This window comes from Centruroides sculpturatus, unplaced genomic scaffold (genome assembly GCF_000671375.1).
Source record: "Centruroides sculpturatus isolate CEXI.00-Female unplaced genomic scaffold, Cexi_2.0 scaffold42, whole genome shotgun sequence".
In the NCBI taxonomy this organism is placed as follows: Eukaryota; Metazoa; Arthropoda; class Arachnida; order Scorpiones; family Buthidae; genus Centruroides; species Centruroides sculpturatus.
This window is the reverse complement of record NW_019384399.1, coordinates 319,970-339,165: the sequence shown is the minus strand read 5'-3', so window position 1 is coordinate 339,165 and position 19,196 is coordinate 319,970. Positions and strand designations below refer to the sequence as shown.

Sequence of the window (19,196 nt, the reverse complement as noted above, 5' to 3'; positions counted from 1 at the left end):
CTCTTCGAAGACAGGACAAAGAAGTAGCTGAGGATAAAAGCGGGTGAATTTTTTCCAGAACTTCAGTCATCGACCAACCTTTCTACTGAGAACTTCACTCATCAACCAACTTTTCTACCGAGAACTTCACTCATCGACTAAGAACTTAACTCATCATGTCTGACATCGGTAATTCTTATACAAATTAAATATAATCTTTACTGTATCGATATAATTCAAAAAATTTTTATTAATTCAAAAAAATTTTTTTTTATAAAATTTTAAAAAATTTATAAAAAAAATTTTTTTTAAACATTGAGTTATATACATATACTAATTAATTTTTGTACTTCAGAATGTATCAAACGCATACTACTCCTATCAAATAAATTCATCTATTGCCTTTTTGCAAAAACGATTAAATGTGTAAATTCCAGCAAGATGACCATACATTCAGCATCTTCTATACTAGTAGCCAGACTTGTGAAGAATAATATTGCTGTTCTTCAACAGACAACTTATAGGGCTGACCTAAACCTCATACCCTGTTTCCCCAAAAATAAGACAGTGTCTTATATTAATTTTTGCTCTTAAAGATGCACTAGGTCTTATTTTCAGGGGATGTTTTATTTTTCCATGAAGAAGAATTCACATTTATTGTTGAACAAAAAAATTCCCAAGTCTAACTTAAACGAGAGTGACGTAAATCCGGTCATGTCAAACTAAACTTATGAAGTTCCCATGCTAGAGTGGACTTCCCACTCTCGCTTCAGCTTAACCTTTTCATAGCGTCGACATTGGGCTCAATGATTAATTAGTGCTAACCATAGCACTATGCAAATGTGATGTGGCATGATTCCTGGCCAACCAATTAGCGATCACCAGCCGTAACATTATGCAAATCTGTGATTCCCAAGCCATAGTCTTATGCAAATCATGCCGTGTGGCATGATTGTCTGCTGACCAATTAGTGGCTGTACTTTCAAAAAGCCAACGGCCACTTTCAACCATCTGTCAATGACCGTTACGACCAGCGTTGCCATTCCTAGCACATTTGTACTTTTCGGGTACATTTTGCCCTTTCGAGTACAGTATATTGAAAGTACACTTAGATTTTTAATACATTTTGAGTACATTATAATATTTCAGTACCATTTATGGTACAAAATAATATTTCATGCTTTCACGAAAAAAATGCAAAAAATTAGTTTAATAAAGTCTCACTAGTGTCACTGTTTGCTAATTTGATTTACCCAATCACAACATACATATGGTGTATGTCGGTTGACATCAACAAAATACAGATAGTTGCATGTGCAAATGTTATGACTCAGTGGTCCTGTTTCACACGTGTCACATTCTCATGAGAACCTTGATAAAACTTTTCATGCCACGTGGTCCAAACAGTTCAACTCTGTCAAACAAAAATATTGGACAGATAAGGGAATCAATGATTTTAAACTTTTGTCATCAATAATATCAAAATAGCCGNTTTACAGATACTATAGATTGCACGCTATTTACAGAAATTAAAAATCCGAAATTAATTTAAATTTTTAATATTAATTAATCGAGAATTAAAAATTTAAATTAAACAAATTTGGCAACGTTCATTTTTATATTAAACAAATTGCATATAACAAAACATTATAATTTTTGATTTTCATATTTTTTTTATTTTTAATAAAATAAAATTATAAATTAATATAATTTTAAAATTTAAAATTTGCGCATTAAATTTGCATACTTTTTTAAACTCTTTTTAACAATGTATAGTACAATAGATGGCGCTAAACGACGCTTAATCACGTGACCGGTCACATTATGGAGAGGAAAATGAATAAGGAAACTATTACTGTTAAATTAATCGCAGGTGAGGATGTGCAAAGGGATAGAATTAATTGTTGCACTTATAAAAATTGTTCCCTCACTATTACATATGCATTATAAACTATAAACGAGGTAAGGAAAAGTTTTAGTAGAAAAATATTGATCGTCGTCTTCGACATACAATAGTTATATCATCATTGACTCGATCTTGTTTATTAATTTGTTCTCTTACAAACGGCCAATCGTCAGTTATTAATGAGAGGCACGGCTTAATATATTGGAAAATCCGAACGGATAGGTCACAGAATTATTCTAGTTATATATTTTGTTCATTTAATATCCAACGACGATCTTTAATAGATCATATGTGCGTGTTTTGTGTTTGTTTATCGTTGTGTTCGAAGCGGTCTTATTTTCAGAGGATGTCTTATTTTCAAGGAAACACGGTAGGTTCTCTATGGGATGACTTAGTAAAGATGATGTATACTAACAGACAATAATATGATAACATTTCCAATTTGAAAACTGAAAAGTAACCTCATGGAGGCAGATCAGCTCTGACAAGTTAAATGCACTAATTATGCCAATGCCGAGTTGACTTATTCATGTTATTCAAGGTAATGGGGAGACAAATAAATTTTTGGATTGTAATTTTACTTTTATCATATTATGTTTCCTTGCAATTTCACAAGATGATTTTATACTTTATTCTAGAGGAATTGGTTATTTCTATTTTTAAAATTTCTTCAAACTAAAGCTAAAATTTTAGTTACTGTGTATTTAAAATTTTACATTTAGTAGTAATAAGTAATACATTGAAAATAAATTGCTTTGTTTCATTCACAATCAATTTTAAATATACTAGTGGTCCTGCCCACTAGTGGCCGAGTGGATAAACCATAAGAACACTGGTCATGAGTTTGCATCTTGTCAATGGGCTGGACAAGTGAAGTTTTCTGGCTTTTCTTCATGTTTGTAACACCTAAATAGGGGACAGTTTCCTTTAGAAAGTCCTCTTGGGAAGCATCACCTCTTAGATTGCCCACATGTTGTTACTATAATCAAATAAACCAAATAGTAATGGTCATAAACTTTTTCCAGCACTGTATATACATTGGGAAAGAAAGTCAAAAATATAATCTTAATGAGTCAAATGCAAAGTTTGATTTTAAACTTACTGGGCAATTTTGAAAATAGAAATGTCACCTAACACTTATGATGGCATATGTGATGCATGAGATTGAATATGGGATGTATGATTGAATATGGGATTAAATTCAATTGAAAAGTAGTAGATTACAGAGAGAAAAGTTTTATGAATACTTTATTTCTCTGTTATGTACCATAGTGTAATTTTTAATTTTAATTAAATATTTTAAATCAAAATGGTTTTCATATTTATTTTTGTTAACCAGTATTGGAGAATCTGACAGCATATTTCAAGTTGAAGTGAAATTTAAAAAAATATAGAAGGAACTACCATATATTTCGGCGTATAAGACGACCCCCGACTTTTACAGTTAAAATATAGAGTTTGGGATATACTTGACTGTTGGACATTTTTATATCGGCCTGCCCTTGTATCCTATTGCCATACCTCCTTCTCTGCCTCTCAGATCTCGCACATGCGCACCTGCGTTGTTTCACTGCAGTCCTCAGGAGTGAGATCTAAGAAACAGAGAAAGAGGTACGGTAATAGGATACTTACAAGGCCGGGCTGGACGGGTGAAAGATGCATGTTTTTCTGGGCACAGCGCCGCTCTATCTCTATCCATACCCCGGGCATCCCAGCCGACTGCAGCATCCACCCTATAAGACAACACCCGACTTTTGAGAAAATTTTCCTGGGTTAAAAAGTTGTCTTATACACCAGAATATATGGTAAGTCTTATTCTAGTTTAATTGTGTCCAATCACCAGGAACAATGTAGTATTCCTTTGCAGTGACAAATTTTATTAGACCTTTTATTGTTTAACTGTAATTGAAATTATATATATTTTTAATTATTGGCTTATTATTAGTGAATATTTTAAATGTTTTACATAATATTGCAGAGGCATAGCCGCTAATAAAAGCTCATTTCTGCAAAGGAAGACTTTTGTTTCTGATGATTGGACACAATGGTACTAGAGAAGACTTAGTTTCTTCTATATTTTTTAAACTGTGTTAAAATACTGTTTACCATTTTAACTGTAATTGAAATGACATCCTTCACAAACAATTGCAAAGTTTTTGCAACTTTCAAATTCTGTTACAGGACTGCAAATAGGTTGGCAATCCATAGTTTAAGAAGCCCTGCTGTAAAAAATCATACACATGTTAGAAGTAAATTTTATATTTCACAACGGGGATCTTTTTCATATGTACACATCATTATCTATTTGCATATGGTTAACTAAATTGCATTAAACTGAGCACTTCAATAACTCATTCCTTTATGTTATTTTCTGACAAATTTCTAATTACAATTTTGTAAATAATTTATTGCTTGTTCCCTTTATATTGCAAGGCAGTGTATTATAAAGTAAATAATTATTAATTTTCTTATATTTGATGATTCTTGATATAATAATATAACCTAAATTAACAATAATAAATTCATCTAACAGGTAAACGAAACTATTACATAGTTAAATGGTTGTAAAGGTATGTATGATTTAATCATTATTATTTTTAAATATTGGCTGTTTTATTATAATAATTTTTCTATTTAATAGGTACAGATGAAAATAAATACAGATAATTTATTTTATATTTTGTACAAATAAATTTTTTAAATATACTGTATAATCTTGTGTGTAGTTATTTTTCTTATTTATAAATAAGTATTTATAATAATAGTTTTCTTACAAACTTCAAAATAAAAACTCTCTTATTTGAAGAAAATTTATTGAATATTGAATGTAAGTTATATTAAACAAAATGTTTATATTATTCAAATACACAGACAAATAAATACATTTCCTATTTTTTTCAGAGAAGTAATGGATATATCTGTTAAATTCAATTATGAAATGATAGAATATGTACATTTATTAAATAATTAAGAATAAATATCTCAAATATGATGTCATAATTTTGTACACTACATAGTTGAATTGGACAGCCTGTGTTTATGTTATAAATTGTCATGTGTAATTCTTCTGTGATAACATTTTATATGTATTGCAGCTTTAAATTATACAGATGTCCAGATCTTGGTTTAGTCACTAATGTATCCCTTTCTTTTGGATTTATTGAACAATTTCCATTTTATTTATCTAACCACCTAAAAGGGCGTTTTTGGACTAATAAACAAATTGTGATGTCCTTCTAATCCAACTGTTTACTGGAGTTCAAGAATTACCCAGAAGCAATTTTAATTTCCGGATGTTTTATTTATATGCATTTTGGATCCAACATTTTCGCCAATCCTACTCGGTGTGGTCTTTGTCATAGGTGGTACCTACTGTAAAAAATATTTGCATAAATATTACTGAGGTGGGATTGGTGAAAATGTTGGATCTGAAATGCATATAAATAAAACATCTGGAAATTAAAATTGCTTCTGAGTAATTCTTGAACTCCAGTAAACAGTTGAATTAGAAGGACATAACAATTTGTTTATTAATCCAAAAACCCCCTTTTAGGTTGTTAGATAAATAACTGATTAAGCTGGCTAATATTGCTAAATTTGGCTGATTAATTTCCATATTGTCTTATCTGTAGGACCTAGCTTGAAAGTTTGGAAGAATCTTTCAGAGAAATTTAAAAGTTTTGTTCAAACTTGCATAAAAACTGTAAACTTTATGCTTTATAACAACTTCTAATTCAGTAAAATCCAAAATAGTAATGTAAATCATTGCTGTTTTCTCTCTGCATAATATTAATATGAACAATGTAAACTGTTGTAAATTACATTTAATGATTAGCTAATTAATTTTTAAATTGCTATCATTAAATATAGTACAGAGAGTCCTTGTTATTATGAACCTTTTTTGGAAGAAGAAATAGTTATGAGGTGTTTGCTCTAATAAGACTTTACTTGTGTTTAAGTTGACAGTAAAGTTTTATTAAAAAACTGGTTATACATGATTATGTTTGATTTTTACAATGTATTGTGAATTTTTTTGTGTACTTTGTACAAATGTTCATATTATTTTATTATTGTAAAAGTTTAAGTGTTTTCTAAGATTTAGATTCATATTTATCACCTGTATATATAGCACAAACTATGCTCTTTTTTGTTTCAAATTCAACTTGTTTGAGTTTTCTCATCTCCACTTTTAGAGAATACAAAGCAATAAAAAACACATGCTGTGTTTGTATCTGTATGCGATGAGAGAAGTTGCCAACTCTTAGCAATGTAATAGTCAAAGTATTCATTACAACCAAGCATTTGTTATAACCAGCATTTATTGTAAGTAGTATTTTTTAACATTAACACCAGGTTTTGTTTACACAAATGAGATGTTCACTGAAACAAGGTTTATTGTAAGGAAGACTCACTGTATATAAATTTGTTTTTTCATGAAACTAAAAACTTTGTTACATATTGACAAAATATAATCATTTCATTAATATATTTTTATTCTTGACAAAGCAGGCTAAAATCATATAGAGAAATCTATCTTTTCTACCTTAATAAGAGATTATTAGCTCTCTGGAATGGTTGCATGCTAGAAAGATTGTTCTCTTTTTGGCATGCAACCATCTGAAAGTTTGGACGAGAAGTATTTCTAAAAGTGTAAAAAAGTACATTTTTAGGAACACTTTATGTCCAAAATTCAGAGACTGCCTGTACGTGAATTTATTTTAATTATTCTTTTGGTTAGATTATGTTCAAACATTAAAGTAAAGGAAAGTTTTAAATTAAAGTAAAGTAAAGGAATGTTTTAAAACAATAATTAAAATATTGCAACAATACAGCTTAATTATATTAATAGGAATAAACAATTTGTATTGCAATAAAATTATTACACTAAAATGCATAAATTTGAAATACTATATTACATTTTATAGATAGAAATTAAAAATGTATGTGTATATTTGTTGAAATTTTACAAAAACAAAATTTATTCAAGTTAAAATAAAACAGATTTAATAAAAATTGTTTACAGTTAAGTTTACTTAATAAAAAATTTACTTGCTTTATTACCATCACTTGCATTCTAAATAAATATATCAGGTTGTAAAGATGTGTAAACATTTCAAATTTTTCTATAAAAATGATCTAGAATATTTGATATGGATATATAAGCAGAGTAACCATGGGCATTTCATCACATATTTCATTGGAAATAGATGTATCAGTAATGTCAGACTATATGAAGCACATTTGTGTGCTCTTATTCTATCACTTCCATCTGCAAGGCATTTGGTGAGGACACAGCCAACAAGCAGACCTGCTACAATTGGTTCAAGAAATTCAATGATGGAGATTTCTTTCTTCAAGATGAGCCCCATCCAGACAGTGATTCTACCACTGATGATATTCTCCTGCAACTGACATATGATAATCCATGGTTGACCACCAGTGAATTAGCACAATAACCATTCAGTCTGATACCACCAAGATGACATGCTATGTAGCCTTAAAGAAGCTGCCCAGTCTGGACTGAGAGGTTCTGTCTCATCCACCTTACATCCCAGACTTGATGCTGATTACCATCTATTTCATGCTTTGCATAACCAATATTGCCAATGTATAGTTCAATGACAACACGCAACACTCAAGACTTTCTTCAAAGAAAAATCCCAGTTATTCTGTGCTCACTGGATTAAAAGTTTTCAGCAAGATGCAATTGGTATTGATAGTTATTACCTACAAGATTGAATTGTAATCGTTATTGAGTTAATTATCAATATAGTTTTTTTTTTTTCAAAATGTCAAAATTTCACTTGTATGATCTGATAAAATAATCTTAAATTGTTTTATTTTAAAATTCATTGTCTTGAAACTTAATTGAATAAAATTTTTATATGATATTTTTATCCTTTTATATGTTAAAATATAAAAGGATTTGTATTTTAAAATATTTTATAAAATGCTGCTTGGAATTTTAATATACAGTGATATATGGTAGTTGTATGTATATTAGGTTGCATTTTAAAAATGTTTTTTATATTTTACATCATCATCCATAAATTAAAGAATTATAATATTTAAAATCTGATTTAAATATGCTAAAAATTTAATATTAAAAATACATATTTATGAGGTACATTGAACTTAGCTCTAATGTAACAATCATTGAATCAATCATTCAGCAAGTTAGTCACGAATCATACACAAATATAGTTACATAATCTAATATTTACTGTCATATCTCTAAAAATATTTTAAAATTATGTTTACTGATCTTCACTTTCTAGTTTGGAAGTATTTTTTCATATTCAAATAATTCTAAATAAATAAAAAGTGTGAAGTTTGAAATTATTGACTGCATATTATATCAGATTGGCCAATTTTTAATAAATTATTATAAGAAAACCAGAATTTTAATATTGTTTTATTATATACATAAATTATTGCTATATTTATTTAGTGCTGCAATTTAGTTAATTCGAGGGTTTATTTTATTATTTTTGGTCCACCAGTGGCGTGCATCCTTCCTTAATTTTGAAAATGGAGTTAGATAGATGAAAGTCAAGACCAGATATGAAAAGTTTAGAAGCAGGAGGCCCCAATTAACAGTATTTTTAATTCAAAATTTTCTCCAGAACAATTATGTAGATTTATTCAAATGTCTATTAAACAGAATATGAATTCATTTATTAAGAATTATTAAGACAATTTATTTTTATTATTTTTTGAAGTATTCAAGCATGAAGTATGCCAAGTAATTGTGAAAGTTGCCTTTTAGGAATTGTACTTTGTATCATTATTTGTCTATTTATTCTATTATGAGAATGATTTGCTGAAATTGTTTTTATATTGAATGATTATTTAAAGTGGTCTTCAACTTCTAAATATATCTTTGCTGAATTAAATCATCAGTAACAGAGAGCAAAGTTCTTAAGCAAAAGTATAATGCTAATTTTTTTGTTTTATATAAGAACACGTGGTACGGTTTAGTGTGATGCACTAATTTAAAAAAAAAAGTTAATATTTTTTAGAGAAGCAAATTTACAGATACTATAGATTGCACGCTATTTACAGAAATTAAAAATCCGAAATTAATTTAAATTTTTAATATTAATTAATCGAGAATTAAAAATTTAAATTAAACAAATTTGGCAACGTTCATTTTTATATTAAACAAATTGCATATAACAAAACATTATAATTTTTGATTTTCATATTTTTTTTATTTTTAATAAAATAAAATTATAAATTAATATAATTTTAAAATTTAAAATTTGCGCATTAAATTTGCATACTTTTTTAAACTCTTTTTAACAATGTATAGTACAATAGATGGCGCTAAACGACGCTTAATCACGTGACCGGTCACATTATGGAGAGGAAAATGAATAAGGAAACTATTACTGTTAAATTAATCGCAGGTGAGGATGTGCAAAGGGATAGAATTAATTGTTGCACTTATAAAAATTGTTCCCTCACTATTACATATGCATTATAAACTATAAACGAGGTAAGGAAAAGTTTTAGTAGAAAAATATTGATCGTCGTCTTCGACATACAATAGTTATATCATCATTGACTCGATCTTGTTTATTAATTTGTTCTCTTACAAACGGCCAATCGTCAGTTATTAATGAGAGGCACGGCTTAATATATTGGAAAATCCGAACGGATAGGTCACAGAATTATTCTAGTTATATATTTTGTTCATTTAATATCCAACGACGATCTTTAATAGATCATATGTGCGTGTTTTGTGTTTGTTTATCGTTGTGTTCGAAGCTGATCGATATTGTTTTGGTGCAGATGATACAGAACAATGCCGCTTTCGGTTAAATAACATATAAGATATAAAAAAAAAAAAAAAACCTATATTGCATGTTTAACATATATCAATACATTTATATTCATTTCAGTAGAATTTACATACACTCATAAGTATTTAATTGTTTAAAATAATTTGTATTTATTAAGAGTTAATTGTCTTTAGTATATAAGAAGTAATAGTAATAAATTCAGGTCCTATATTTATTCTTTATGTAAGTAATTTATATTTATTTCAAGTGTAAAATATCTATGTTTTGTATTTAATAAATGGTGTAAAATGGAAAAAACATATATAAATTTATGGATGAGTCATTTGAGTAGAGGTTATTGTTAGCAGGGATCTGCATGGGGACTAATAGGGCTTAAGCCCTGGGCCCTCGAGTGTCAAGGGCCCACAAAAATTGAATTATTATCATAAATTTTTTAATACTTTTTCTGATAAAGTTTGTCATTCAGCACCATTTCATAAATAAATATATTTCAACTCTAATTTTGATATTATAAATATTAAAAATGAATTTTAAACCCCAATTTAAAGATTTTTAATTTAATGAAAAGTAGGGCCCCATTGGACTTCAATAAGCCCTAGGCCCTGAGAAACCTAGATTCGCCCCTGATCGTTAGATATACCCATAAGTACAGAATTGTTTTAAATAATTTGTATTTATTAAGAGAATTGATTGTCTTTGGTGTATAACAAGTAATGCTAATAAATTCGGGCTCTATATTTATTCTTTATATGATTTAGTTTATGTGTAAGTAACTTGTATTTATTTAAAAAGTCAAATTTATTTACTTTTAAATATATTTTATAGAATTAAATTTGTAAATTAAGATTTAATTACAATGATATTATTAAAGCTAAATTCATCTATAATTTTAAATGAGAATAACTTAAACTTAATGTTTATCATTTATTATATTTTACTTTTAAAAAATTTATTTATATACTGACTCATTCGAGAATTCTTAAAACATGACTTAAACATTTAAATCTTGCATGTTTAACAGCTGTTTTTGTAATACATTATTTAATAATAAAGAGTTCACTTAATTAATTTTTTATGTCAACATAATTAAATTTGATGAAAATCTTTAAATTTTCTCAAGTTTCTATTATTTTTTAAAAATAAGTACAAAGTTATGCATCAAAAAATAATAATTTTATTGTATATTTCGATCGGATGTGTTAATTTCCAAATTATAACTTTAGTATTTAGAATTGCATCCATTGCATTCTAACCATTGTACAATTTGAAATTGGTGAAATTATCTTGTAACAATCATTGTTAGTAACTAGTTATGTTGTTAATAAGTAAGACAAATAATGTAGTAAGTAATGTAAGTTTAAATGTAATGGGAATGATTTTGAAATTATTTGAATGACAAATGATTCAGATATTTTTCTACGAATGAAATGTACTTGTCTTTATTACAGACATTAAAGAGAGAAAATTATTGTTTATTGATTTTCAGAATTATATGTCTTAAAGCAAATAAACTGTAATTTTATCATATTGTATTATAATATTTAGAGATAATTACATAATAAAAATTATAGTCGTTAATTTTATATTTTTGTAATTATTACAAATAATGCATGTTATCAAAGATGTGCATTAATAGTTTTCTCAGCGTTATTGTATATGACATATTATTTCAATAGTGCCAGTGTATTAATGTATAAAAGACTACTTTAAACATTTACTATCTTAATAAAAACAGGATCATAAGCTGTTAAAACATAGTTTCATAAAGCAATAACTCTAACTTTTTCTCTTTTATTTAAAAAATGTAGTTTTGTATACTTGATCTTTCCTATTATCTTGAGCATTAAAAAGAAGCTTGACTTGAAAGAATTTTAATCTAAACAAATTGAACTTGCCATTATTTCTGTCTTTAGAAAAAGAAAAAAAAAACAGGTTTAATTTAAATATTGATAACTCATACTCTATTTTAACTAAGAAAAACTTCAATGTAAACCCACCAGACTCAGATTGGAAAAATATTTTTATTTGTTTAGATATGTCAAAATTCATTATTTACAAATCTTGATATCATTACTCAAATATGATCTGCTTATATTTGTGGTTTTACTACTGATATTGAAGTGATGAAATATTTAGAAATAATATGTATAATATTTGTATGTCTTGTATGATTTTTAATTTATATGGAAAATTATTTAGATTGATCTTTGAGTCAGTGGCAAATTTGTCTTCACTACATAAGGATATTACGATATTTAGTGATGCAGTATGTTTACATCAGCATTTTGTATGAAAGAGTAGAATTATTGAATGCTTTCTTGTTACAATAAACATTTATTTTAAGTATAAATATATTATAAAAAGTTATTTCATTCTATAAGATTAAAAAAGTTTAAACAATGGAGAAGAATCTTTACTACTTTAACTTGTTCAAAACAATAGCTTTTTATTATCAGTAGATTCTAGAATCTTTACAAGATAAAACAAACTGTTAATTTTTTTAAGTAGTTTGTAATTGTTTACACTTAATTGTGAAATGTAAATAAAATTAATTATCTTCCTTTGTAGTTTTATATACAGATTTATATACAGGTTAAGTGTAATATTCATACAACTAACTTTCATATCCACATTTACACTAGTAATTGTTTGTGATATTGTATATTAATTATCAAATTTTGCTATTATCTGATCAATGTTTTTATATGGTTTTGAAATAATATAAAATAAAAATAGTTTATAATTAGAATCATTTATTGAGAAAATGTCTGTTTTCCAAGAAAAAATAATGAAGAATTTACGGTTCTAGAAAGAAGACAATTTTATTCCTCTAAAATTGTTGAAATATTTAACTTTTCAGTATTGAAATATTAAAAATTCAGATAAGTTTATTTATATCTTGCTTGTTACATGGCAGTGGAAACAGTTTTATGTTCATTTATCAGAAGAATAGAAGGAAAAAGTCTAAAGGTGTTCTAATTTTATAACTAGTAAAAGAAGGGAGATATTTTTGGAATGGAGTCACACTTAAAGAATTAGAATCAGCAAAGAATACTAAAAATTTTACTGCACACATAAAAAGCTGTAGATAAAAGTTGCATCTTCAGCTTCTAAGTTATAATCTGAGCTGTAAAACATTATAAATGAAAGTGAATAAATCATACTTTAAATGATAGAAATCAAGAAAATAATTCTGCATAAATGCATAATTTAAATGCTACATTTGATAAGGAAAGAAAAATGAGAAAAGAGCAGTGGCACATACTCCCATTTCTCATTTCAATAATGTGAAAGAATTGTATTTCAAAATAAAAAATTGGAATTTATGTGATAATTTCAAATATCAATGGACGAATATATTCTGAGAAATGTTTGCTGGAAAATAATCTAAGAAAATTAGATAAAACTATATATTATCAAAAATAATTTTAAAAGATATCTTAATAAAGATGTAAGTTGGATAATGAATGCAAAAAATCTCTCCTTTTCAAAAAGTTGAAGTTTTGTAGTTATGTAAGGAATAAGGGTCGTCATGCCTGCTGTTTTTTATTGAGATATATTGTGAGAAATTCAAAGGAATGTGTAAAATTATGATTAATATTTCTAAATTGATATGAAATCCTTGTACCAATGGAAAATTAGAAAGGACCTTATCTTTATTTATTCTCATTATCATGTGTCAAGCATGACAATATTTGATCACAGCAACATGGCTGATAATGACCTGACAACTGAAATATCGTCTGCAACTTATTCCTAAAAATACAGGATTATTATTATTACAAAAATTTGATAATAATANTTATAAATAAGTATTTATAATAATAGTTTTCTTACAAACTTCAAAATAAAAACTCTCTTATTTGAAGAAAATTTATTGAATATTGAATGTAAGTTATATTAAACAAAATGTTTATATTATTCAAATACACAGACAAATAAATACATTTCCTATTTTTTTCAGAGAAGTAATGGATATATCTGTTAAATTCAATTATGAAATGATAGAATATGTACATTTATTAAATAATTAAGAATAAATATCTCAAATATGATGTCATAATTTTGTACACTACATAGTTGAATTGGACAGCCTGTGTTTATGTTATAAATTGTCATGTGTAATTCTTCTGTGATAACATTTTATATGTATTGCAGCTTTAAATTATACAGATGTCCAGATCTTGGTTTAGTCACTAATGTATCCCTTTCTTTTGGATTTATTGAACAATTTCCATTTTATTTATCTAACCACCTAAAAGGGCGTTTTTGGACTAATAAACAAATTGTGATGTCCTTCTAATCCAACTGTTTACTGGAGTTCAAGAATTACCCAGAAGCAATTTTAATTTCCGGATGTTTTATTTATATGCATTTTGGATCCAACATTTTCGCCAATCCTACTCGGTGTGGTCTTTGTCATAGGTGGTACCTACTGTAAAAAATATTTGCATAAATATTACTGAGGTGGGATTGGTGAAAATGTTGGATCTGAAATGCATATAAATAAAACATCTGGAAATTAAAATTGCTTCTGAGTAATTCTTGAACTCCAGTAAACAGTTGAATTAGAAGGACATAACAATTTGTTTATTAATCCAAAAACCCCCTTTTAGGTTGTTAGATAAATAACTGATTAAGCTGGCTAATATTGCTAAATTTGGCTGATTAATTTCCATATTGTCTTATCTGTAGGACCTAGCTTGAAAGTTTGGAAGAATCTTTCAGAGAAATTTAAAAGTTTTGTTCAAACTTGCATAAAAACTGTAAACTTTATGCTTTATAACAACTTCTAATTCAGTAAAATCCAAAATAGTAATGTAAATCATTGCTGTTTTCTCTCTGCATAATATTAATATGAACAATGTAAACTGTTGTAAATTACATTTAATGATTAGCTAATTAATTTTTAAATTGCTATCATTAAATATAGTACAGAGAGTCCTTGTTATTATGAACCTTTTTTGGAAGAAGAAATAGTTATGAGGTGTTTGCTCTAATAAGACTTTACTTGTGTTTAAGTTGACAGTAAAGTTTTATTAAAAAACTGGTTATACATGATTATGTTTGATTTTTACAATGTATTGTGAATTTTTTTGTGTACTTTGTACAAATGTTCATATTATTTTATTATTGTAAAAGTTTAAGTGTTTTCTAAGATTTAGATTCATATTTATCACCTGTATATATAGCACAAACTATGCTCTTTTTTGTTTCAAATTCAACTTGTTTGAGTTTTCTCATCTCCACTTTTAGAGAATACAAAGCAATAAAAAACACATGCTGTGTTTGTATCTGTATGCGATGAGAGAAGTTGCCAACTCTTAGCAATGTAATAGTCAAAGTATTCATTACAACCAAGCATTTGTTATAACCAGCATTTATTGTAAGTAGTATTTTTTAACATTAACACCAGGTTTTGTTTACACAAATGAGATGTTCACTGAAACAAGGTTTATTGTAAGGAAGACTCACTGTATATAAATTTGTTTTTTCATGAAACTAAAAACTTTGTTACATATTGACAAAATATAATCATTTCATTAATATATTTTTATTCTTGACAAAGCAGGCTAAAATCATATGGAGAAATCTATCTTTTCTACCTTAATAAGAAATTATTAGCTCTCTGGAATGGTTGCATGCTAGAAAGATTGTTCTCTTTTTGGCATGCAACCATCTGAAAGTTTGGACGAGAAGTATTTCTAAAAGTGTAAAAAAGTACATTTTTAGGAACACTTTATGTCCAAAATTCAGAGACTGCCTGTACGTGAATTTATTTTAATTATTCTTTTGGTTAGATTATGTTCAAACATTAAAGTAAAGGAAAGTTTTAAATTAAAGTAAAGTAAAGGAATGTTTTAAAACAATAATTAAAATATTGCAACAATACAGCTTAATTATATTAATAGGAATAAACAATTTGTATTGCAATAAAATTATTACACTAAAATGCATAAATTTGAAATACTATATTACATTTTATAGATAGAAATTAAAAATGTATGTGTATATTTGTTGAAATTTTACAAAAACAAAATTTATTCAAGTTAAAATAAAACAGATTTAATAAAAATTGTTTACAGTTAAGTTTACTTAATAAAAAATTTACTTGCTTTATTACCATCACTTGCATTCTAAATAAATATATCAGGTTGTAAAGATGTGTAAACATTTCAAATTTTTCTATAAAAATGATCTAGAATATTTGATATGGATATATAAGCAGAGTAACCATGGGCATTTCATCACATATTTCATTGGAAATAGATGTATCAGTAATGTCAGACTATATGAAGCACATTTGTGTGCTCTTATTCTATCACTTCCATCTGCAAGGCATTTGGTGAGGACACAGCCAACAAGCAGACCTGCTACAATTGGTTCAAGAAATTCAATGATGGAGATTTCTTTCTTCAAGATGAGCCCCATCCAGACAGTGATTCTACCACTGATGATATTCTCCTGCAACTGACATATGATAATCCATGGTTGACCACCAGTGAATTAGCACAATAACCATTCAGTCTGATACCACCAAGATGACATGCTATGTAGCCTTAAAGAAGCTGCCCAGTCTGGACTGAGAGGTTCTGTCTCATCCACCTTACATCCCAGACTTGATGCTGATTACCATCTATTTCATGCTTTGCATAACCAATATTGCCAATGTATAGTTCAATGACAACACGCAACACTCAAGACTTTCTTCAAAGAAAAATCCCAGTTATTCTGTGCTCACTGGATTAAAAGTTTTCAGCAAGATGCAATTGGTATTGATAGTTATTACCTACAAGATTGAATTGTAATCGTTATTGAGTTAATTATCAATATAGTTTTTTTTTTTTCAAAATGTCAAAATTTCACTTGTATGATCTGATAAAATAATCTTAAATTGTTTTATTTTAAAATTCATTGTCTTGAAACTTAATTGAATAAAATTTTTATATGATATTTTTATCCTTTTATATGTTAAAATATAAAAGGATTTGTATTTTAAAATATTTTATAAAATGCTGCTTGGAATTTTAATATACAGTGATATATGGTAGTTGTATGTATATTAGGTTGCATTTTAAAAATGTTTTTTATATTTTACATCATCATCCATAAATTAAAGAATTATAATATTTAAAATCTGATTTAAATATGCTAAAAATTTAATATTAAAAATACATATTTATGAGGTACATTGAACTTAGCTCTAATGTAACAATCATTGAATCAATCATTCAGCAAGTTAGTCACGAATCATACACAAATATAGTTACATAATCTAATATTTACTGTCATATCTCTAAAAATATTTTAAAATTATGTTTACTGATCTTCACTTTCTAGTTTGGAAGTATTTTTTCATATTCAAATAATTCTAAATAAATAAAAAGTGTGAAGTTTGAAATTATTGACTGCATATTATATCAGATTGGCCAATTTTTAATAAATTATTATAAGAAAACCAGAATTTTAATATTGTTTTATTATATACATAAATTATTGCTATATTTATTTAGTGCTGCAATTTAGTTAATTCGAGGGTTTATTTTATTATTTTTGGTCCACCAGTGGCGTGCATCCTTCCTTAATTTTGAAAATGGAGTTAGATAGATGAAAGTCAAGACCAGATATGAAAAGTTTAGAAGCAGGAGGCCCCAATTAACAGTATTTTTAATTCAAAATTTTCTCCAGAACAATTATGTAGATTTATTCAAATGTCTATTAAACAGAATATGAATTCATTTATTAAGAATTATTAAGACAATTTATTTTTATTATTTTTTGAAGTATTCAAGCATGAAGTATGCCAAGTAATTGTGAAAGTTGCCTTTTAGGAATTGTACTTTGTATCATTATTTGTCTATTTATTCTATTATGAGAATGATTTGCTGAAATTGTTTTTATATTGAATGATTATTTAAAGTGGTCTTCAACTTCTAAATATATCTTTGCTGAATTAAATCATCAGTAACAGAGAGCAAAGTTCTTAAGCAAAAGTATAATGCTAATTTTTTTGTTTTATATAAGAACACGTGGTACGGTTTAGTGTGATGCACTAATTTAAAAAAAAAAGTTAATATTTTTTAGAGAAGCAAATTTACAGATACTATAGATTGCACGCTATTTACAGAAATTAAAAATCCGAAATTAATTTAAATTTTTAATATTAATTAATCGAGAATTAAAAATTTAAATTAAACAAATTTGGCAACGTTCATTTTTATATTAAACAAATTGCATATAACAAAACATTATAATTTTTGATTTTCATATTTTTTTTATTTTTAATAAAATAAAATTATAAATTAATATAATTTTAAAATTTAAAATTTGCGCATTAAATTTGCATACTTTTTTAAACTCTTTTTAACAATGTATAGTACAATAGATGGCGCTAAACGACGCTTAATCACGTGACCGGTCACATTATGGAGAGGAAAATGAATAAGGAAACTATTACTGTTAAATTAATCGCAGGTGAGGATGTGCAAAGGGATAGAATTAATTGTTGCACTTATAAAAATTGTTCCCTCACTATTACATATGCATTATAAACTATAAACGAGGTAAGGAAAAGTTTTAGTAGAAAAATATTGATCGTCGTCTTCGACATACAATAGTTATATCATCATTGACTCGATCTTGTTTATTAATTTGTTCTCTTACAAACGGCCAATCGTCAGTTATTAATGAGAGGCACGGCTTAATATATTGGAAAATCCGAACGGATAGGTCACAGAATTATTCTAGTTATATATTTTGTTCATTTAATATCCAACGACGATCTTTAATAGATCATATGTGCGTGTTTTGTGTTTGTTTATCGTTGTGTTCGAAGCTGATCGATATTGTTTTGGTGCAGATGATACAGAACAATGCCGCTTTCGGTTAAATAACATATAAGATATAAAAAAAAAAAAAAAACCTATATTGCATGTTTAACATATATCAATACATTTATATTCATTTCAGTAGAATTTACATACACTCATAAGTATTTAATTGTTTAAAATAATTTGTATTTATTAAGAGTTAATTGTCTTTAGTATATAAGAAGTAATAGTAATAAATTCAGGTCCTATATTTATTCTTTATGTAAGTAATTTATATTTATTTCAAGTGTAAAATATCTATGTTTTGTATTTAATAAATGGTGTAAAATGGAAAAAACATATATAAATTTATGGATGAGTCATTTGAGTAGAGGTTATTGTTAGCAGGGATCTGCATGGGGACTAATAGGGCTTAAGCCCTGGGCCCTCGAGTGTCAAGGGCCCACAAAAATTGAATTATTATCATAAATTTTTTAATACTTTTTCTGATAAAGTTTGTCATTCAGCACCATTTCATAAATAAATATATTTCAACTCTAATTTTGATATTATAAATATTAAAAATGAATTTTAAACCCCAATTTAAAGATTTTTAATTTAATGAAAAGTAGGGCCCCATTGGACTTCAATAAGCCCTAGGCCCTGAGAAACCTAGATTCGCCCCTGATCGTT

General features: G+C 27.0%; 1 protein-coding gene across 2 annotated transcripts in view; it reads left to right on the top strand.

The window, feature by feature from the left end:
* The window catches only part of LOC111618582 (tyrosine--tRNA ligase, mitochondrial-like), a 30,287-nt gene extending 25,702 nt beyond the window's left edge, over positions 1 to 4,585 (top strand). For both annotated transcript variants that reach the window (XM_023360138.1, XM_023360139.1), the window contains exons 13-14: positions 4,419 to 4,455; positions 4,527 to 4,585. In XM_023360138.1, the coding sequence (XP_023215906.1) occupies positions 4,419 to 4,453 (35 nt within the window). In that variant the 3' untranslated portion in view covers positions 4,454 to 4,455; positions 4,527 to 4,585. The remainder of the gene's footprint in view (positions 1 to 4,418; positions 4,456 to 4,526) is intronic.
* Positions 4,586 to 19,196: the final 14,611 nt, after the last annotated feature.